At 37.6% G+C, this 24,308-nt stretch overlaps 1 protein-coding gene across 1 annotated transcript in view; it reads left to right on the forward strand.

The window, feature by feature from the left end:
- Positions 1–16,691, forward strand: part of TNIP3 (TNFAIP3 interacting protein 3) — a 127,971-nt gene extending 111,280 nt beyond the window's left edge. Inside the window, exons 13-14 of the mRNA XM_049885405.1 lie at positions 2,639–2,699; positions 15,604–16,691. Of these exons, the coding sequence (XP_049741362.1) occupies positions 2,639–2,699; positions 15,604–15,635 (93 nt within the window). The 3' untranslated portion in view covers positions 15,636–16,691. The remainder of the gene's footprint in view (positions 1–2,638; positions 2,700–15,603) is intronic.
- The last annotated feature ends 7,617 nt before the right edge of the window (positions 16,692–24,308 follow it).

Below are 24,308 nucleotides of genomic sequence, written 5' to 3' on the forward strand. Positions count from 1 at the left end.
TGGTTCTCTTGGTTGGGTGAAACCTCTCATACATTTGTATCTGAGTGTGACTCAAAGCCCGTTTCCCTGGGGAGGAGATAATGACTCCTTGGGTGCTAGAAGGATTTGAGAGTTTAATGAGCGTCCCTTATTTGACCTGGGTGTGACACAGAATACTGCTGAGAATTTTGTTCTTTTTGTGTGGTGGCCTAGTTACTCTTTCTGTCTGTTTTCTCTCCCCCATTTACATTTTTTTTAATTCGTTGTGGAAAATATTTATAATAATAAATTTGCCATTTTAACCATTTTAAGTGTACAGTTCAGTGACATTAATTACCTTCACTATGTTGTCCAAACATCGCCACTCTCCATGGCCAAATATTTCATCACCTCAAACAAAAACTCAGTACTCCTTAAGCAGCAACTCTAACTCCCTCCTTCCTATCCCTAGTAAATGGTTATAAATTTTGTCTCTAAGTATTTGCCCATTCTAGTTATTTCATATAAGATCATACAATATTTGTCCTTGTGTGTCTGACTTATTTCATTCAGCAAAATGTTTTCAAGATTTAACCATGCCATAGCATGTATCAGAACTTCATTTCTCTTTATGACTGAATCATATTCCATTGTATTCATTGCCACTGAGTTGATTCCAACTCATAGTGACCCTATAGGATGGAGTAGAACTGCCCCATAGGGTTTCCAAGGAGCACCTGGTGGATTTGAATTGCCAACCTTTTGGTTAGCAGCTGAACTCTTAACCACTACACCAATGTGGTTTCCATTCCATTGTACAGATATGCCATATTTTGTTTATCCATTCATTTGTTGATGGGCACTTGGGTTGTTTCTACCTCCTGGCTATTGTCAATAATGCTACAATGAACACTGGTGCACAAATATGTTCCCTTTTTTCTTTACCTCTCTGCTTATGCCTAATCTTCACCAGAAACATTTCTGGGAATCTCTCAACACAGCTATACTTCTTTAAACATCTTCTTAAGAACTTAGAGGTAAAGTAGGATTGAGAGAAACATAAAGAAATAGAAATTTACTTCAGCGTTAGCTCCTGCAGTTTGGGGAACTGGAGAAATATTCTTGTAAAAGGTTAACTATAAAACTAAAGAGTCGTTCACATTTATCTTGGAGTAAAAATGGCTGTTTTTTTCAAACCTTCGCTCACAGAAGGAGAGAAGGAATTCACCCACTATAAATAAAAACTCATCAAACTTTCCCTATCAATTAGAGAAGTAAGGTAGTACAGACCAAGTAAAATTATCCCTAAATAAAGGTCCATATTTGAAAAAGGGTTCCAGGCATATAAAACAGCCTTTTTTTTTTTTTTTTGGCAGTATTCAGTTAAACAAAATCTTGGCTTAACAGTAGGATTGATAAAAACTCTTAATTTTAAAAGAATACCAAAGTCTGAATTAAATCACATGCCATAGTGTTTGTAAAATTATAGCATATTTACCTTCTTTGGGCAACTTTCCTGCAGTATAAAGCCAAGGCTCACAGCACTTATCTTCTGTGTTACTTGAGACATCTAAAAATAAACGAGAAGATAAAAAAACAGAAGTGATCTCATTTCCTTTTAGTTTTTTTGTGGACCAAAACGAGCCAAAAGTCTAGGTGTTTGAGTAGGGGTGAGGTGGGGTCAGACTCTACTGTTTCTCAGTGGCCTGCCGGCTTATTGAACTTTTTGGCCACTTCTAGTATTTTGGCAGCCCCATTGGCTCATTGTTAGAGAAATTTTCCTGAGTTATTTTCAGGAGGTAATTGAATAAGAGAACAGAAGGCGTGTATTCTCCGTGTCTTATAAGGGTGAGCCTTGGGAGCAGGAAAACAGACCAACTCTGTAGGTAGGTAAAGCTGAGATTGTTCCATTGTTCCAAGTGGTTAAACACAAAGAGACTGGCCTTAGAAATGTACCTTGAAAATTCAGGTCTTGAGCTCGTTATTCAGTACAATTTGTTGAACATGTTCCCTGGTGTTCAATATCTAGCTGTTCATAACTGGTGTAAACGTAGGAGAAAATCTTAAGAGAAAAATCTTAAAGTTCTTCCCTCTTCTTGCTCCTGCAAATCACGGGCTGCCTAGTCTAAACTATCTGAGTGAATTAGAGAATAGTTTCTGCAGAGGAATGGTGAAAAGGGAAAGGTTTTCTCTGCTTTATCATCGTAAACCTCTCTACACCATGTCCCTTATAATGTCTTAGATTTCTTCCTTAAACCTCTTAAACGTTTTTTTTCCCCCCTTGGTCTTCCCATTACCTCCAGTGTAAGGGTTTTAAAGAGTTATTTGTTGATGGTAAATTGCTTTGTTTTATTTATGGGCTATAGTAACTTTTACAAAAGTGTTTATACTTCTACAGATCTGCAAAACACATCTGTTTCAAAAAAGAAAACATGCCATAATGCCAAAGTAGTAGAAATTCTGACCAAACACCAGGTGGATTTAGGAGGGAATAGGGGGAGATAGTGGTGATGATGAGGAGGGGTAAGAGGGATGAGCGAGTTGGCAACAGGTTTGGATAGGAATGACTTTTGTGTTGCCTGCATAATAGAAGCCGCATTGTATAATTATATTTTTAATGAGCCACTAAGTTTCATTTGAAGTCCATATTGCTATAATAATGTTTTATTGTTCCACACAGCCAGACTATCAGTGGTATGCTCCTGACCAGTTTCCGCCAGATGTGCAGCACAAGGCAAATGGTAAGACCACAGCTGTATTGAGCATTCTTTCATGTTTACATTTTAATGGGCTCTCTTTGGGCTGTTTACTCAACGCACATTCATTTGTACTTGGGGAGGGCTTACTATAAAGCCTTGGTGCGTACACAACTCTAATTTGATGCACCTGGGGTTAAATTGAACTCCTTAAGAAAAAGAAACTGTTGGAATACAGAAATGCATGAATCTCAGTTCTGGCTTCTGTTCCTATTCCAGCCTCAGAGTCAGTATTCCATCTGGGGTTGGAAATGAAAACTTTTAGCAGAGCTGTTTTGTAACAGCAACAACAAAGCTCTGTAACTCCACTACAAAGGACAGATGAGCATCCACTCGTCCAGGTTGTTTGCTAGACAGATGTTTTAAGTGCCACTGGCAGACAGACAGAGGAAACCAGAGGCTCAGAACTGTGCTCCCTAATGACTGTATGTCAGACTTCAAGGCCGTGCTCTTAGCGTAGGCCAGCTTGCCCACAACACCCACCTTGAAGTATGATGGGAAAAACAAAAAGTCACCTATAAAGTACTCCTAATTAAGAATCCTCTTTTATCTTATTTTCCTCTGGTGTACCATTCTCCTTCTCCTTCCAGAATCTGCTGTATTTTCTACTGCTTGTTTCTATGGCCTTATGAGGCCACCCAGGAGTGGACTTTCTAAACTGGGCTATGATTATAATCCCACTTCTGTGCTCATCACATATATTCAAAAGTCAACAGTGTCTGCTACCTGTTTAATATCTCTAATGACATGCATCTGTTAGTCTAACTAGTTAATTTCCAAACATACGAATCCACCTGAAAATTCTGAAGATGAGTAATCTTCTGATTTCAGACTATACTTGAAATTTGATCTCACCTAGTTCAGAGTTGAGATCGTAGAGTTCTAGTTTTTAGTACTAGGGCTCCATTATGGAGTAGAAGTTGGGAGCCAGGGCTGCCACGCGTAGTTCTGCAGGTTGTGAAGTCCAAGTGGCTCTTCATAGCAGTCTATGTGAATGGAGCCTCCTGGTGTTGTACAGTGCCCAATCTGGACAGCTGTGCATAGCACCCTAGGAGGGGCAAAGGCCATAGCTTGCAGTAGCATTATAGAGAAGGAATATAAAAAGTGAGAAATCTATAATAAAACATTCAGGTATTTATCACTATAAATGTTCGCTTTTCTTTCTATTGCAAATATAACCATTGGTTTTAATGAAGTTCTTTGGTTCTGTCATAATGGAAAGCTTTTATTAAAAAGGCATGCTATTAATCATAATGATTGTTACATAATGTCTGTGTTTTTTAAATGCATGTTGTATAATCACTGAGTTACCACCCAATTAAAATTTTCCATTTTATATTGGTCTGAAATGAATATTAAAGACCTTTTCCCCCAAGTGGAAGTTTAATCACTAGAAAAATTACTCAGTAGAGAATTCAGTAATATCAAAAGACCATTTATTTATCACCATTGGATTCTACTTGGACCAATGTTACAGAAGCTAATAATTATATAAAACAGAAGTGAGTTGTGCTGACCTTCAGAAACTAAAAAAAATGTGTCCAAATGAAATTTTGTAGACAGTATATGAGAACTGCTTATTTTTGTCTACTTGGGAAGAAATAGCAAGCTTTGTAATACATAAACGTACTGTGTAACGGTATCAAGAGGTAAAATTACAATAAAATATATGCTTTTGTTATGTTAAAACCTAACTATTTTAAACTTATTACTTAGTTTAATCTTTGTAACAGTGCTATATAGTAGGTTTTATTATTTAGAGCATTTTACAGATGGGGAAACTGAGGCTTGGGGAATTTAAGTGATATGCCTAAATCACATAGTATGATTTAGTGCAGGTGTAATTTAATCTAAACCTGTGGTTTGGGTCACATACTGCAGTGTGTCTGATAATCTACCCCTCTCACCATTTTAAAATGTTCTAAAATTATAAGATACAAAAATGAAAAAGGGGTCTTTAACTTAGTTACATAACTAATATCTAATTCTCAGTATTCACTCCTTCCTATAAACTCACAGCATATTTTATCTGTGCTATTCACTTGACATTTAGACTATCACCAGTAAACTATCACCAGTAAAAGGCAGAGCTGTGTGTGAGTGTGTAATAAAGATGTTATGAGCAAATCCAGGCAGACTTGGTGGAACTTGACAGGGTGTGTTATTTTCCTGGGGCTGCTGTAAGCAAGTACTACAAACTGAGTCACATGTAATAACAGAAATGTATAGTCTCACAGTTCTGGGGATTAAAAAAAAAAAAAAAAAAAAACACAAACCAAACCTGTTGCTGTTGAGTTGATTCCGACTTGTAGTGACCCTATAGGACAGAGTAGCACTGCCCCATAGGGTTTCCAAGGAGCACCTTGTGGATTCGAACTGCCAACCTTTTGGTAAGCAGTCATAGCTCTTAACCACTACGCCACCAGGGTTCCCATTCTGGGGATAAGAGTCTGAAATTCGGGTGTTGAAAGAACCTTGCTGTCTCTGAAGCCTTCAGGGGAAGCTCCTTTCTTGTCTCTCCCAGCTTCTGGTAGCCCTGAGTGTTTCTTGGCTTGCGGCTGCAGTATAATTCCATCTCTGCCTCTTCTTCACATGCCGTTTCCTTCTCTGTGTCTCTCTGCCTCCTTGTCTCTTCTCCTTTTGATAAGGACACCAGTCATGACATTGGATTTGGACTCGCTCTCCTCCGGTTTGACCTCCTGTTAACCTAACTGATAACATCTTCAGAGACCGTTTTTCTAAACAAAGTCAAATTCACAGGTACTGGGGGGCTAGAATGGAGCCCTGGTGGTGAAGTGGTTAAGCACTCGGCTATCAACTGAAGGGTCAGCAGTTTGAACCCACCATCCACTCCATGGAAGAAAGATGTAGAATCAGCTTCTGTGAAGATTTACAGCCTTGGAAATCCTATGAGGCAATTCTACTGTGTCCTATGTTTTTGTCAGATGCCCTCGAGTCGATTCTGACTTATAGCGACCCTATGTACAACAGAATGAAACACTGCCCAGCCCTGTGCCATTCTCACAATCATTGCTATGTTTGAGCCCATTGTTGCAGCCACTGTGTCAATCCATCTCGTTGAGGGCCTTCCTCTTTTTCTCTGACCCTCTACTTTACCTAGCATGATGTCTTTCTTCAGGAACTGGTCCTCCCTGATAACATGTGAGATGAAGTCTTGTCATCTTTGCTCCTAATGAGCATTCTGGCTGTACTTCTTCCAAGACAGATTTGTTTGTTTTTTTTCTTTTTTTTTTTTTTGGCAGTTCATGGTATGTTCAATATTCTTCACCAGCTCCAAAATTCAAAAGCGCCAATTCATCTTCGATCTCCTCCGGTCTTCCTTATTCGTTGTCCAGCTTTCACATGCATATGATGCAATTGATAAAACCATGGCTTGAATCTAAGGTGCACCTTAGTCCTTAAAGTGACATCACTGCTTTTTAACATTTTAAAGAGCTCTTTTGCAGCAGATTTGCCCAATGCAATGCGTCTTTTGATTTCTTGACTGCTGCTTCCATCGGCGTTGATTGCGGATCCAAGTAAAATGAAATCCTTGACTTCAGTCTTTTCTCTGTTTATCATGATGTTGCTTATTGGTCCAGTTGTGAGGATTTTTGTTTTCTGTATGTTGAAGGGTAATCTACACTGAAGGCTGTGGTCTTTGATCTTCATCGATAAGTGCTTCAAGCCCTCTTCACTTACAGCAAGCAAGGTTGTGTCATCTGCATATCACAGGTTGTTAATGAGTCTCCCTCCAATCCTGATGCCCCACTCTTCTTCATCTGGTCCAGCTTCTCAAATTATTTGCTCAGCATACAGATTGGATAGGTATGCTGAAATGATACAACCCTGACACACTCCTTTCCTGACTTTAAACCATGTAGTATACTCTTGTTCTTTTTGAACAACCGCCTCTTGGTCTAAGTACAGGTTCCTCATGAGCAGAATTAAGTATTCTGGAATTGCCGTTCTTTGCAATATTATCCATAATTTATTATCCACACAGTGGATCATAGTCAATAAAACACAAGTAAACATCTTCCTGGTATTCTCTGCTTTCATCCATCTGACATCGGGAATGATATCTCTCATTCCACATCCTCTTCTGAATTCAGCTTGAATTTCTGGCAGTTCCTTGTCGATGTAGTGGTGTAACCGCTTTTGAATGATCTTCAGCAAAATTTTACTTGTGTGTGATACTAATGATATTGTTCAATAATTTCCACATTCTGTTGAATCTCCTTCCTTTGGAATAGGTACAAATATGGATCTCTTCCAGTCAGTGGGCCAGGTAGCTGCCTTCCATATTTCTTGGCATAGATAACTCAGTGCTTCCAGTCTGCATCTGTTTGTTGAAATATCTCAACTGGTATTCCATCAATTCCTGGGACCTTCTTTTTCACCAATATCTTCTGTGCAGCTTGGACTTCTTCCTTCACTACTATCAATTCTTGATCATATGCTACCTCCTGAAATGGTTGAACGTCAACCAATTCTTTTTGATACAGTGACTCTGTGTATTCTTTCCATCTTCTTTTGAGGTTTTCTGTGTTGTTTAATGTTTTCCCCGTAGAATCCTTCTATATTGCATTCAAGGCTTGAATTTTTTCTCCAGATCTTTCAGCTTGAGAAATGCCAACTATGTTCTTCTCTTTTGCTTTTCTATCTCCAGGTCTTTCCACATGTCATTATAATATTTTACTTTGTCTTCTTGAGCCACCCTTTGAAATATTCTGTTCATCTCTTTTGCTTCATCATTTCTTCCTTTCACTTTTGCTACTCTATGTTCAAAAGCAAGTTTCAGAGTCTCTTCTGACATTCTTTTTGATCCTTTTTTTTTTTTCTGTCTTTTTAATGACCTCTTGCTTTCTTCATGTATGATGTCCTTAATGTCATTCCGCAACTCCTCTGGTCTTCAGTCATTAGTGTTCAATGTGTCAACTCTATTCTTGAGATGATCTCTAAATGCAGGTGGGATATACTCACAGTTGTATTTTGGTTCCAGTGTACCTGTTCTAATTTTCTTCAGCTTCAACTTGAACTTCCATGTGAGCAATTGATGATCTGTTCTGAAGTCGGCGCTGGCTTTGTTCTGACTGATGTTATTGAGCTTTTCCATCATCTCTTTCCACAGATGTAGTCAGTTTGATTCCTGTGTATTCCATCTGGTGAGGCCCACATGTATAGTTGCCATTCATGGTATTGAAAAAAGGATTTGCAGTAAAGAAGTCATTGGTCTTGCAAAATTCTATCATGCAGTCTTCGGCTTCGTTTCTATCGCCAAGGCCATGTTTTCCAACTACTATCCCTTCTGTGTTTCCAACTTTCCCATTCTAATCACCAGTAATTATCAATGCATCTTCACTGCATGTTTGACCAATTTCAGACTGCAGAAGTTGGTAAAAATCTTCAATTTCTTCATCTTTGGCCTTAGTGATTGGTGCATAAATTTGATTAATAGTCATATTTGCTGGTATTCCTTGTAGCTGTATGGATATTAGCCTATCACTTTCATCATTGTACTTCAGGATAGATTTTGAAATGTTCTTTTTGGCAATGAATGTGACATCATTCCTCTTCAGTTTGTCATTCTTGGCATAGTAGACCATACGATTATCTAATTCTTGCCAATACCAGTCGGTTTCAGCTCACTAATGCCTAGGATATCGATCTTTATGTGTTCCATTTCATTTTTGATGACTTTCAATTTTCCTAGATTCATACTTTGTCCAGTCTCCTTTCCAGTTTTTAATGGATATTTACAGCTGTTTCTTCTCATTTTGAGTTGTGCCACCTCAGCAAATAAAGGTCCTGAAATCTTGAATCCATCATTAAAGTCGAATCTGCTTTGAGGAGGCAGCTCTTCCCCGGTCATATTTTGAGTGTCTTTCAACTTTGCGGGCTCATCTTCCAACACAGTATCAGACAATGTTCCACTGCTATTCATAAGGTTTTCACTAGCCAGTTTTTTCAGAAGTAGACTACCAGGTCCTTCTTCCTAGTCTGTCTTAGTCTGAAAGCTCCACTGAAACCTGTCTACCATGGGTGACCCTGCTGGTATTTCAAACGCTGGTGGCAAAGCTTCCAGTATCACAGCAACACTCAGGCCATTATAGTATGACATGTGGTGGCTCTGTCCTATAGACTGGCTATGAGTCAAAATAAACTCAAAGGCAACTGGTTTAGTTTTTTTTGTTTGTTTGTTTGGGGGGCTAGGGGTTCATAGGTGCAAAAGTGGTTTGAACCCACCCAGTAGTATCACAGAAGAAAGGCCTGTCAGTCTGCTTCCATAAAGATTTTGTAAAGATACAAACTATGGAGCAGTTCTGCTCTGTCACATGGATCGCCACGAGTCGAAATCTACTCAACAGGCTTGCTTTTTGTTTGGGGGCTAGGACTTCAACATATCTTTTTTGATGGACACAATTCAACACATAACACAGGCACACGTTACTATTTGAAACTTGTCTTTCTCTATACCAACACAGCTTTGTAAATGACTGTGGCTGGCTTATCTGCAGCAGGGAAGAGGGATGATCATGGCTTTGGGGACCACCCAAAAAAGAATTTCTTTACCCGAAAACTGCTTGTTTGACATCCCTATTGTTCCCCTTTATTCTTCCCAAAGATGATGCCATTTCAAAGCTCAAGGCCAAAAACTAAAATCAAACCCATTGCCGTCAAGTCAATTCCAACTCATAGTGATCCCAGAAGCTCAAGACACGTCTTAAGAATTGACAGGAGCTCTGCAATTACACTTGTCACAAATTTCTCAAGTGACATTATTTAATTTCAGTAGTGATTCTTGCTATTTTTAATTTCATTTAATTGGAAAGCTCCATTTGATCTGTAGGTCCATCCCAATTGATTAGAATTCTTATAAAATAATTTTGTAGTATTGATTATTAAACACTTACAGGTTTAGAAGACACCTTTTGATCATACAGATATTTTTGTTATGATAATAGTCATTGTATGACTAATATATTTGTCTTCCACTATGTAAGAATATACTGCTAGTCAGTATAACCTATATTTTTGGCTGAAAATACCAAAGTTCAATTAATGGAATAAAAATCAGTAGGAAATATAGACTCTCTGATAATCTATAAATAGAAATTAGTTCCTAAAAATCCTGTTTTATTGCTACCATAAAGTCTTTAAAGTATTTTACCTATATTTAAAATAAATGACCAAATTTCAGAAATGAGGATATTACAATTACTGGTAATTAGTACGCGTGCTTTATAGACTGTCCCAATTCTCAATTTTTACTAATTTTCTATGACTCCTGACAAATTTATTTTTATGACCCCCAATAAATGTAGCACATTGTATTTTTATCCTAATATTTCCCCTTATAATTATTTCTCTTTTAACAATTTAATTTGAAATAGTAGCTCTGCTGCCTATACCTTATATATTTGCAGAGAAGTAACTTTGTGATTTTTAAAAGGTACGTTGGACAATGAGTGATTAAAGTTGAATGATACCTTTAGACCCTCCTCTAACATTCCCCAGGTCTGGGGCAAGAATGCAAATGGAAACCTGCACCCTGTATATTCAAATATTTATAAGTTATTAATCAAACTTACGAACTGTTAAAGTATATTTTATCCTCCTACCTTAATTTTTTACCTTAATTAATGAAGTTCCTGTGTGGCACAAACTGTTAAGTGCTAGGCTACTAAATGAAAGGTTGGAGCTTTGAATCTACTCAGAAGTATCTAGAAAGAAAGGCCTGGCATTTGCTTCCAAAAATCAGCCATTCAAAACCTATGGAGCACAGTTATATTCTGACACACATGGGGTCACCCTGAGTAGGAATTGACTCGATGGCATTTGGCTTTTCACCTTGATAAATGGCACAGAGGTCCAGAATCAAATTTGGAATGGTCAGATTCCTCCCAGTTCTGAACCAGGAGGTGGTGGCATAGGGAGAACTGAGCCCTGGCCCTTGTCTGTGACCCTCTCCTCCCTTCTCTCTTCTCACCTTTCCACTTCCATGGACCTTGAGTGTGGACCTTTAGTGTGCACTTGAGGACAGCCCAGCCGGCACATCCTAACGTCATCGTACTTTTCTCACCACCTTGAAAACAGCGGCTCTTGGCCAGCATTCAGGCCTAGGGGAGAGGCCCACACGAGTCCTGGAAGCAGGCCCAGGGCCATTTGGGCAGGGAACTTTGGTGTCTGCAAGTGGGTGTCAGGAACTTGTTCTGGAGGGTAAGAGTCTTATACTGTGAGGAGGTCATGAATGAAGAAAGACCAGAGCCCTGTCCTCTAAAGCTCTGGGGCCTAGTGAAGGGCTTCCTGACCAGGGTCCACAGGTGGTAGGTACTGAGCACCACATCGAACAGTCCGCAAGTCAACTAACTTTCAGCTTTGCTCTCAGTTACTATCCATGGTTATTTTAGAACATGTTTGGCATGCGTTAGAAATCAGTTATTCTTTTAAAAATTAAAGATCTAAATGAATGTTTTCAAGGCATTTGACACTTCCTTGGCTCTCTCTCTGCATAGCATTAAATAATGGTACTTTTTAATACATTGAAATCCAGAGATGTTAATGGGTTACAGTTTCTGTTTAAAAACATGTAATTTTATAAATGACATTTTAATCTTGTTTTTAATCTGTTATCAGACTGGGATGAAAAATGACTTCCATATTTCTGGAACAATTATGGCATAGGAAAGTTAGTATAACCTTGAAATCATGTTTGTTTCTTCCTTTCTGTAATGTCCAAAAGCTATGTTTTCTAACTATATTGCATGCCAGGCACTTCTGTATATTTCCAAATTTTTCATATGGTGCAGAGCTGAGCTTTGTCTAATGAGCTTGAGCTCAATTCTTGCATATTTAGAAAGGCACGGCATGGAAGCATGTGAGATTGTGTTGTGAGCAAACATATTTCTCTCTTTACAATATAGGTCAAAGTCAAAATGTTATAATTGGCCTTTAGTAATGTTTAATGGAGCCTTGGTGGCTCAGTGGTTAAGAGCTCAGCTGCTAACCAAATGGTCAGCAGTTCGAATCCACCAACCGCTCCTTGGAAACTTTATGGGGAGTTCTACTGTATCCTATAGAGTTGCTATGAGTTGGCATGGACTCGATGGCAATGGGTTTAATGCTTAATAATAACCAATTAGCTGAGTACTGATGATATGCCAGAAACTATTTTCGGTGCTTTATTTGTATTATTTCATCAAAACCTTATAGTAACTCTATGCAATGAATACCACTGTTAACCCTGTTTTATAAATGCTGAAACTGTGGCACAGAGATATAATGTAATTTGTCTAAATTCACTTGGCAGCTCATTAGCCAGGACACAGACAAAATCAGGCAATATGACTCCAAAGATTACATTCATAAAAACTAATCAATATGGATTATTTTTATTTATTATTTTTATTTTATTCATAAAAATTCTGAAAATCCTGGCCTGAAAGTCAGATTCCTTATTTCTCAGCTTGTGTCTTTTTATGTTATTGTTAAGTGCCGTCGAAGTTGATTTCAGCTCATAGCGAACTCATGTGACTGAGAAAAACTGTCACAAGGGTTTTCTAGATGGTGTCGCAGTGGTTAAAGCCCTTCATTGCTTTGGATCCACCAGCTGGAGAAAGATGTGGCAGTCTGCTTCTGTAAAGATTACAGCCTTGGAAACCCTATGGGGCAACTCTACTCTGTCCTAAAAGGTCACTATGAGTCAGAATCTACTCAACAGCAACAGTTTTGTTTTTAATGTTAGTAAAATTGCCAGATTCAGTTGAATTCTTTTCAATACTAGTAGAATTCAAATATAAAGGAATCAATGTAAATAGGAAAAGCTATTTAAGAGATGTAAGAAACTTTTAGTGATTATACTTAGTATAATTTCAAAACAGTTGGACAAAATATTAAGTATATTTTTCTTTATAAAATACATTTCTTTCTTAATTACTTTACCAGGGGTTGGTTGATATAGAAGATTAATATTAGAGACAGATAATTTTATGCCTATTTCTAGATTTTTAAACAGAGTTAGAGGAGAAAATGCCTCCCTACCCATATCATAATGCTATAAAAGTTAGTTTATCATTAAACTCAGTGGTTTTGTTATCGGAATATATATATATATATATATATATATATATATATATATATATATATATATATATAGCCTAGATGAGAAATACACATGCAATAAGTTTAAAATCGTTACAATTCCATGAGGTAAATAAAATTGCAGTACCTCTCTTAAATAGAAGCTAAAAACTTGTAGGGAAGGAAGCAAGGTTTACATTATATTTTGCATCCCAATTGAAAAGACATTTACCTTCCTAGTTTTCCTTACTGTTCATGCCAAAGCATCGACTTTCTGAGAGATTAATGAGCATGTAGAGGACAGAGTCACCTCAGTCCTTTGAATCATTCTGCCACATTTGCACCCTGCCCTCCACCCCACCACCACCCCCGCCCCCCCTTAGTACCAGACGAACTTCAAATTCAGCTGATCCTTTAAGCAGAATCAAGACATGGCCTCTGCCACCCAGGTTTATGGGTCATATACAGTATGCTCTAGTCTCTAGCTCTAGGATATTACAAATTACCTAAAGAAATGAATATAACACTAAAACACAGCATGTGATAAGTACCAAATAAATGGTACACAGATAATAAGCATTACTAGAGTTGAGAGGGGGACATTGGTGGTTCTATGACAGAATCCTTGTCCTCCATGCAGGAGACCCCAGTTCAACTCCTGGCAAAGCACCTGATGTTCAGCCACCACCTGTCTGTCATTGGAGACATGGGTGTTGCTCTGATGCTGAACAGGTTTCAGGGGCACTTCTAGACTAAAATGGACTAGGAGGAAAGGCTTGACAATCTACTTCTGAAAATCAGCCATAAAAACGCTATGGATCACATGGTCTGATCCACAACTGATCCTGGGGATGGCTCAGGATTGGGATGCTGTTCCCTTCCGTAGTGCATGAGATTACCATGATTGATAGCAGCCAACAACACAGTTGAAAGATTAAAGGTCCTAGATATTCTCGTGAACATAAAAGCATACCTAATGTAACAGCTACCATTTTTTTTTTTAACGTAACAGCTACCATTAATAAATTAGCAGGCACACAGGGAGCAGAGTTCTTCATCACACAGTGAGGAAAACCTGACTGTAGCGCTGTGAGGGCCCCATGATTCCCTGTGGCATTTCTCTTCCTCTCCCAATGTAACCATAGAGCCAAGTGCCCAGGAGGGAGGTATCTCCCCTCCTTCACTGTATGGGGAGAACCCTGCCTTCACTTCAAGGGACTGGAAACCTGTTTTGTCTCTTGTTCAGATTTCCATTCTTCCATGGCTTATTTTATGGGCCACAGCCTCTCTCTACCTAAAATAGGGAATAATGGCCTTTGCCTCTGTACCTACTTCACAAGACTCCTGTGAAAAGGAGTCGATTTTTAAATATTTCAGATTACCTAGGAAGGAAACCAAACCCATTGCCGTCGAGTCAATTCCAACTCATAGCGACCCTATAGGACAGAATAGAACTGCCCCCATGGGATTTCCAAGGAGTGGCTGGTGGATTCAAACTGCCGACCTTTTGGTTAGCATCCGAGCTAATGGATTAAATCTAAACTTTGGATTGATTCAATCAGTGGCTTATATCTCTGGGTTGAAACTTCTGTTCTCAATATATTTGATGTCTTTTTAACATAATGGCCTGGAAAAATAACTTACTATCTTTCTGTTTGCTTTCTTGTTACCAAAATGTTAGTTTAGCTCATGTACACATATTATATTATATTATATTATATTATATTATATTATATTATATTATATTATATTATATTATATTATATTATATTATATTATATTATATTATATTATATTATATTATATTATATTATATTATATTATATTATATTATATTATATTATATTATATTATATTATATTATATTATATTATATTATATTATATTATATTATATTATATTATATTATATTATATTATATTATATTATATTATATTATATTATATTATATTATATTATATTATATTATATTATATTATATTATATTATATTATATTATATTATATTATATTATATTATATTATATTATATTATATTATATTATATTATATTATATTATATTATATTATATTATATTATATTATATTATATTATATTATATTATATTATATTATATATAAAAATATATATAATCATATAATATATATGTATCAAATGCAGGTAGAAAACATTTAACGTATCTTTAAGTTGTTAACATGAATAAAGAAAATACCATTTCTTGACATTTCTATGATTTTTTTCTTTTTCTGTGGCCATGAGTAGATGTCTTTGATTTTTGTCTTCTTCATGGTACTCATTATTATCATTCTATCCTGGTCCTACTATTATACCAACTTTTTTCATATTGGTCTTTGGAATACACTAACAAGTTTTAAGAACAGTGATCCTTCCTGTGGCTTTGACAATAATGTACACAGTACCATATTTTAAAGGATAGCTTATTTGGCAAGTTAACTTTCAATGGGATAAGTTTTACTGAACCTAACAGCAACATATATGACTTGCTTTCGTAAACAAATATTCAAACCACTGAAATGCCAGCAAGAAGGAGAAGTACCACAGAACATTCCTCTTGAGGCATGATTGGAGCTAGGCCACAGTTCACAAAAATAGCCAGCATATGTCAGTGCTTATTATAATAACCCACCATTTCCCGCCTCTTGATTTCTCAACGTAAACTCTTGAATAAAATAAATATCTTTTGTTTTACCACCCTAGACATTGACATTAGCCCTCAGCCAAAAGCAGAGAAATGAATTTTTAATTTTGAGTCTGAAACATGTTCCTACCTTTTTTTTTTTCATAGATCTCACCTCTGAAAAGAAGGGCAATCCATAGAAGCAAATGCCAAGGTAGAAGCACAATGGTCAGAAAGAAGCTTGGCTGAAGTCCCTCTTTTTTTATTTTTTACTGTGGCTTGTTTCTGCACATCATCTCCTCCATTATCTGTGCCTGGTAATGGTTCCCTTTGGCGTGGATAAAGGAAAAGTCTTCTGACAGCCGAGACCCTGATTGAGCCCAAGGAGCGAGTTATTATACAATCAAACAGGTCAACCTACCATTTGCTCAAAATAAGATATTGCAGATGAAACAGGTGCCACTCCTTGAACTCTCTTCAGCGTATCGTTGCCGGATTTACAAAGACGATTCGATGATTTAAGCAACTCCATTTGGTGCAATGATGTCAATTTAAAGCATATTCACATATATTCCCTGGGGGGAAAGTTTCTGTGGTTGTAAATTTTTGACATTGCTCCCATTTTTTTCATAGGGGCATAATTCCTTAGCCAGTTTGTTTGTCCATCATTGTTGTTTTCTATAAACTTATCAATAGGATTGGAGAGGTGCACATACTTTTTAAATTAAATGAGTTCAATCTAGATAAAACTGTGAACTTCAAACTATTCTTTAAACAAAGCATTTTTATAAATTGATAAGAAATTGTGAGCCAACTTCATTTTTAGGTGAAACAGGTTATGAAAGATAAAATCCTAATGTGATGGTGATGGTTTGTGGTATCCATATATACTTACAGAGCTATTTCAAAGATAGGTGAATTGATGGCTGGGTCTGTTTTCCTTCATATGGATTTGTGTAATAATTCATGAAAAACATAGTCTACCTTCTCTCACCAATTAAAATGGTAAACTAATGTATCCAAATTTTGATGAAATTAAATTACACTGTGGTGTGACAGATGTCTAAAGATTAAGCAGATTTAAAAGCATCGTGTTCATTCACATAATAAAGATTCTATTGGACCAAGTGAAGATCCTCTTTTTGAGGAGATAAATAACGATTGTGAAATCTATGTCAAACATGGATATCTGTGCTTCTAGAATTACCTAAAGAATTTCCAGGAGAATCAAGTGCATATGCAGTTAAATAAAACAATCCAGACATACTGCTGGGACTACTTAACCCAAGTTCTAGAAGTTATGTTGCATAATTGCAGCTCAAACTGTTTTGTTTCACTTTCTGGAAACACATAAAGCTGTATGTTTTGGAAAGGTGAAAGAGCCTTAAGAAACTAAATATTTTCAGCCTCAGTCTTTGACTACTCCAGAACACAGTCTTTAAGAAAGAATTATCTGTCTCTCACACTAATTCCCTAAAGCTTTGTTGTCACTGTTGTTAGGTGTCCTGGAGTCGGTTCCGACTCCTAGCAACCCTATGTATAGTAGAATGAAGCACTGCCCAGTTCTGCTCCATCCTCATGACCCTTGCTATGCTGAGCCCATTTTTGCCGTCACTGTATCAATCCATCTCGTTGAGGGTCTTCCTTTTTTCCACTGACCCTCAACATTGCCAAGCATGATGTTCTTCTCCAGGGACTGATCCCCCCTGATAACATGTCCAAAGTACATGAAACGAAGTCTCACCATCCTCACTTCCAAGAAATATTCTGGCTGTACTTCTTCCAAGACAGACTTGTTCATTCTTCCGGAAGTCCATGGTTCTTGTTGCTACTGTTTATCAAAGAGACAAATCATTATTGGGCAACATTGCAGTAAAAGTTGAATCAGAAAAAAAAAGTTAACAAGTCAACGGCATTGAAAATTTCAGAGTTGATCTTTTGTGTGTGTTTTTTTTTAATTTTTATTTCCTCAGATCAGTGAAAAAAGTCATTGCAGTATCAACTTCCAATGGTGAGTTAAGCTTGCCAATTGCAGTGTGCCCACCAGAAAAAAACTGAACATAAATACAAGAACATCCATACCGCTTGATAGGTTCATTATAGGTCAATTTGACAGCAGTAAAACATGATTTATCTATCCAGTCAGAAGTCATCTTATTACTAATTAGCAAGCTGCCAAACATTGGCAAGACTGTGCAAATTCTAATGTAATGGAAGAAAATCCAATTAAAATGGAACCTAATTTAATTTGAACTCCCTGTGGGTGACTACAAATGTGGGAAGAAGAGCCCTTTCTCCAAGTGCAACTGCCTTTCCAAAGAGACTGATTTCTACAACTCTGGCCTTAGAGTCAACCAGTCTCTCTTTGTGTCCGTCTCCCTTATCATTTGTCCTGGGACTTCTCTAACTGAACTAATTATAAGAGTCATACTCCGCAGCTGTGGCACTTCATTATTACACACAATCTGTGGAAATTACATGAATAGCTGTATCCCTTTGAAAGGAGTTCACAGTTGGTCTTGCAAACTAGGCATATTTTAGGTTTTTGGTGATTGGGTGGAATCTGATTTTTGGCTTGAAGAGATTTAAATAAAGAGATTTATTTGCTTTGTTTTGATTGTGAGGTAAGGTGAGAAGAAAAGCTTTCTGGAGTCAAGTTAAGTCTGAGAGTTAGTATAGCCTCTACTGCTCACTAGCTGACTTTTTTGAACCCCATTTTCCTTACCAACAAAAAGAATATTTTGGACTAAATTGCCAGCATTATTGACATGGACTAGCTGCCAGATGGTTTTTCTTATTTTATTTACTGAACTCAATCACTCAACAAGAGAGGCGTAATTACTCCCTTGTGACCGATGATTAATCTGGGGCAAAGACAGATTCCGTGATTTCTCTGATGTCCCACAACAAGTAAACGGCAGAACCAGAATTCAAAATTGCCTGAACCAGGGCTTCCCAGTTCTCTGCACGCTACACTTCTGCTTTCTAGATTGCACTGGCAAGTTGTACATTTCTATGGATCTGCTGGTTTTCCATCGGGTTGCATTATAGGAGCGTACTTATTAAGAGAAAATACTACAGACTGCATGAAACACGTAGGTCACTGCCTGAGTTAAGAAAACTAGATAGTCTCTCTCATTTAGACTGCATGGGGTCTACTACACTAGGATTCTTCTTTCCCTGGCTGGAATTTGTTTACACTCCAATTGCCTAGCGTGAAAGAAAAGAAAATGTTTGCCATAATCCCTACTTTTCAATAATTTTCTAATTAATCCCCTTTGCTAGTTTCTTCTTTATATGTATATACATATATCTACCTTTTCACCTTCTACAGACTTTTGCTCCAAGAGGGAGCGGTGTTATGGGGAACAGTTACCCCCACAGCATCTGTGATTCTATAGAAAATTTCTCCCAAACACAAACTCTCTCACACACACACCCCACATACACATCACACGCATCTACCACATACATACACCATATATCCACACATCACAAACACACCACATACACACATATACCACATACATCATGAAAACATATACACACCTAACACTCCACACATACTACATACACACACTACATGCACACATACCTGACACACACACATATACCTGTCTCTGACTCCCCACCCTTGCAGGGAATATTACAGGTCTCTGGTTTCTCCACCTGTGACTAAGTGGATTTATTCGAATTGAAAAATTGGTATGATAATGTTATTTTTAAAATTTTGTCCCAAATTCTTGCATGTGTAATAGCAAGAATACTAGCAAACTCCATCTTCAGCCTCCTACAAAAAACAATAATATTGAGATCTAGAACTAATTAACTCTGCCAGTAATTGTTCAATAATATGAGGGCACTTTTTTTTTGAGGGAACTTAAACTTTTAATGTTTGTGGGAGTGTGTGTGAATTTCCCTGAGCTGTGTACCACACTCAGAAGTTAAAATTATTTCTCTCTGCTCTCCTTTTACTGTATTCCATTCCAATATCAGAAGGAAGATCAAAATTTATAAGGGTAATGAAATACTGTTTTGGCAAACTAAACCCAGTCCTCAGGGGTACCCAATGTGTTTAACTTATTACTGAGAGTTATTTATTTGCTGGGAAAAATCTATCTTACTAGCCAATTTTCCTATGTCTGCTTTTCACCCACATGAGTGTGTTTAGGTCACCTTGTGACCCCATTTGCACATCTGTGGGCTTCCCTCCTCATCTCCGGTGACCGGAAGATGGCGCACCTCAGGCAGCCATACACATTCAGAGCCACCTCTGCAGGCAGGAAGCTTGCTGTGCCGAAGCAGAAGAAAAATGGAAAAGTGAATCAAAAGAAGAAAACCTTTTTCTTGACTCCTTCCCCCTCAAATCAGTTTTGTAAGTCAGCATGTCTTGCACCTCACAGGAACAGTCATTCTTTGTGGTGGGAGACTCAGCAATGAGAGGAGGCAAGCCCCTGATCCTGACGTGTTCACGTTTGGTGTATTTCAAGAGCTATTGGTGCTGGTTGAACTACTCAGTGTGTGACTTCATGCATGTTGGACACCCTTGGGGCTGGGTCATTTTGCCCTAGGAAGGTAGGCAGAAGGACAATTTGTGTGAGCTCTCAGAGTCCAGGCTAAGCTGAGGTATTTTGCATTTGTTTCAGAGTGTTATGGATTGAACTGTTTCCCCCCAAAATGCATGTTCTAAATCCTAAACCCCTATACGTGTAGATGTAGTCTCATTTGGGAGTAAGACTTTCTTTGTTACATTAATGGTACCAGCTCAGTGTAGGATGTATCTTAAACCAGTCTTTGAGATATACAAAGAGCAGATTAGGCACAGAGAAGGAAGCAGAAACAGTGGGGAAGGTATACGCCACATGAAGCTCGCTAAGGAACCAGGGAACAGAAGCTGAAAAGAGACAAGAACCTTGCCCCAGAGCTGACAGAGAAAGAAAGCCTTCCCCTAGAACCAGTGCCCTGAATTCAGACTTCTAGCCTCCTAAATTGCAAGAAGATAAATTTCTGTTTGTTCAAACTACCCTTTAGTAGTATTTCTGTTATAGCAGTAATAAGAACCTAAGCCACAAAAGTTGGAAAACTTGGGCAAAATGCAGTACGTAAAGAATGAGAATGCTGTCCTCCTTTGATTCTGCTTAAATTGTACAGGCTCTTTCTCCCTGTGCCTGGGAGGAAGGACCTCTAGCTCTCTGACCTCTCCTGACCGAACCCTTATGCCTTTCCCATCAATGTTTCTTTATTTCTTTTTTCACACTCTTCTCACACTCCTTTAAGTAACTGAAGTTTCAAAAAAGCAAGATGTATGTTACAATGGATATAAACAATGTAATCCCAATTTCTCTCAGATCTAATAGCTTACCTGGGCCTATAGATTCCCATTTCTTAATACGGTCCTCTCTCCTGACTGGTAATAGAGATCTCGGTGTGTTCCAAATGGAACTGAGTGGAAGCTTCTGTTATAAACCCACTCTGTCTTCTATTCCCTGTTTCGATGTATAGAGTTAACTTTCATTTAGTCACACAAGATGAAATAAATAGCCTGAATAGCCTTATAAAGAAAAAAAAAGTGACCCTATTTACAGGGGAGTCCCTGGGTGGCTCAAATGGTTGATGCAGTCAACTGCTAACCAAAAGGTTGGCAGTTCAAACTTACCCAGAGGCACCCTGGAAGAAAGGTCTGGTGATCTGCTTCTGAAAGGCCACAACCTTGAAAACCTTTTGGAGCACAGTTTACCCTGTAACACATGGGGCTGTCATGAGTCAGAATCAATGCTTCTGAGGTGGCTCTGGGTGGGTTCGAACCACCAACCCTTCAGTTAGTAGTGGAGCACTTAAATATTTGCCCCACCAAGACAGCAAGAAGACTGTCAGAAAAAAAAAAAAAACTCATAGCAACCCTACAGGACAGAGCAGAACTGCCCCATAGGGTTTCCAAGGAGCGGCTAGTGGATTCAAACTGCTGACCATTTGGTTAGCAGCCCTAGGTCTTAACCACTGCCCCCAAACTATCAGAGGCTCTGGAAATTGTGTTTTTCAAACTGTGTACAATAGAAATTCCCCTGAGCAGTCCTGAAAGGCACCACTCGGGGTGATGGGAAGTTATCGGGATCCCTGGCCCTCTACCTGTTTCACACAGAGAAGCTCTGCTATAATCTGAGTTACAGATTAGAGCTCCATTTGGGATTTTATCTGGCAAAAGCTGTATACTTAAAAAAAGAATTTTGAAAACCAGTGGCCTATAGAAAAAAGCACAAACTCCTTATTATGGTTTCTAAGACAATTTACAATCTAGCAGTTCTTCCTTGAGCATCCTCTAGCTGCAATACCTTCTTGGTCTATTAAAGAGCTTCTCCTCTGAGCAGTCTTCCCAGAGGCATTTGTTCATTTCCCCTTCTATGCTGCCAATTACACTTGCTTCCTACATTTAGCCATTTAGAACTAGATAACTAAGACAAAATCATAGGTCACTTAGTGAAGATTAGTAAATGGAAAGTAAATTCTATTATCCAACATTATTACTCATTAGTCATATTCTCTCTGAATCTTAATCTCTTCATTTACAAAATGCGGATAAACCAAGAAACCAAACCCATTACTGTCGAGTTCATTCCGACTCAGAGCAACCCTATAGGACAGAGTAGAACTGCCCTATATGGTTTCCACGGAGCACCTGGTGGATTTGAACGGTCTACCTTTTGCTTAGCAGCCAAGCTTTTAACCACCATGCCACCAGGGTTTCCAAAAATGGGGATACTTCCTATTAATTCAGTTTTAGGCGTATCCTGATATCTCTTGTCAATTATGTTTAAACTCAATTATTAGGCAATATTTTTCCTTTCTGTATCTTTGGTTTGTGTTGTATGTGCAACAGAAAGGATGATACAAAATAAATCGAAGATTTCCTTGTTACTCTAGCATAGTATTCCATTAAAGTATCAGAGAGACGTGTTGCTTTTTTGGTGTCCATGCAGTCATTTCATCTTCTTTGTGGAATAGCACTTTGTCTTAGTCATCCAGTGCTGCTGTAACAGAAATACCACAAGTGAATGATTTTAACAAAGAGAAGTTTATTCTCTCACAGTCTAGGAGGCTAGAAGTCCAAATTCAGGGTGTCAGCTCCAGGCGATGGCTTTCTCTCTCTGCCGGCTCTTGGGGAAGGTTCTTGTCATCAGTCTTCCCTTGGTCTTTCAACATCTCTAGCAGTATCATCCTTCTTAAAGAAATCACCAGAGACAATCAAAGTTTGATATTTTAAGTTAGAGCACAATATTTTAATACTTATGTGTTCTAGTAAAATCTTTTGGGTTTTATTATTATTACAGAAATGTATTATTTTAATTACTAGGGAAATATAGAACCATTTTATCCAAAAGGACAATTTAATTCATCCTCTATTTTTATAGTATTCCAGTTTCATAAGCTTCCCAACCATCTTTCCCATAAAACAATAAAGGTTAATCCCAGAACATTGATTACCAGGAAAATGTACAAATAAAGTTTAAATAGACAATTTTAAATATAAAGAAATGGAAGGTCAATATTTCTGACATAAATTCATTAAAAAATTTTCGAATCCTATCATGTTCTTTTCAAAAGAAAATTACCATCAACAATATTTGACAAACTTTTAGTTTGTCTTTGGTCATTCATTCTTACCTCATCACCAAATAATACAGCAACAGTTTCTCACCTCCTGTAACAACTGGGGAGAGGGAGTGTGTGCTGAATTACTTTAGAAGAAAATGAAAAAATAATTTGAAATGAATTAGAGTTTTACCAATAGAAGTTCTACCCTTAAGTCCTACAAGGGATCTAGTTTTAACAAATAAAAGTGTAATGAATGGGTGCAGCAAAATTTCATAGAAAGCGCATGGGATTTAGAGACATGTGGAGATGTTGCTCCTGGTTGTACTATGTGTGAACACGAGCAAGTTTGTCTCACGAGTGAACCTCAGTTTTATAACTGAAAAAGGATAATAAGAAAAGCAATCTTATAAGGTTTTTGTAAAATATTCAATATATAATGCCTGGCACTCACTTGGTCTTCAATAAATGTTAACTCCTTTCCACTTACTGCAGTGGTTAAAGGAGTTTCCGTAGGGTAACATTTCTCAAGGTGTTTGGAGGGAACTAAACAGGAGCTGTCCCAATAAGCGTAAGGAATGCTTTTCACTCCTTTTAATGTGGAATGTCAAATTGCTGAATTCACATTCTGAACTGTGTCCAACATGTTAAGTGTTATGGATTGAAGTGTGCTCCCCACAAAATATGTGCTGGAATCCTAACCCCTATACATAGGGATGTAATCCTATTTGGAAATAGGATATTCTTTATTATATTAATGGGGTCCTACTAAAAAAAAAAAAAACTTTTTTTTTTTATTGTCAGTGTAGAATGTGTCCTAAACCTAATCACTGCTGAATGATAAGCAGCATAGACACAGGCAAGCAGGCAGACGCAGAAGAAGGCGGACAGTGTCTGAAGACTATGGGGCAGACAAATCTACAAGCCCAGGAACTCCAAGGATGGTCAGCCTCTAGAAGCTGAAATAGAGAAGAAAGGACCTCTCCCAGCATTCAGTGTCCTGAATTCAGACTTCAGCCTCTTGAATTTTAAGAAAATAAATTCCTGTTCTTGAAAATTATCTCTTTGTGGTATTTCTGTTACAGCAGCACTAGCTAAGACATTAAGATTTTAAATCATATTGATAAAGAGAACACAGATAGAATTAACATGAAAAATCACATGCCATTCAAAGATTAATCTCTACATGACAGAGGCATAGAAAGTGTTTATTCTCTAATATGTTTAAATATATGCTTATTAAAAGATTACACCAAACGCAGGAATAGTTATAACACATATCACCA

Source organism: Elephas maximus, chromosome 5 (assembly GCF_024166365.1).
Source record: "Elephas maximus indicus isolate mEleMax1 chromosome 5, mEleMax1 primary haplotype, whole genome shotgun sequence".
NCBI classification, from domain to species: Eukaryota; Metazoa; Chordata; class Mammalia; order Proboscidea; family Elephantidae; genus Elephas; species Elephas maximus.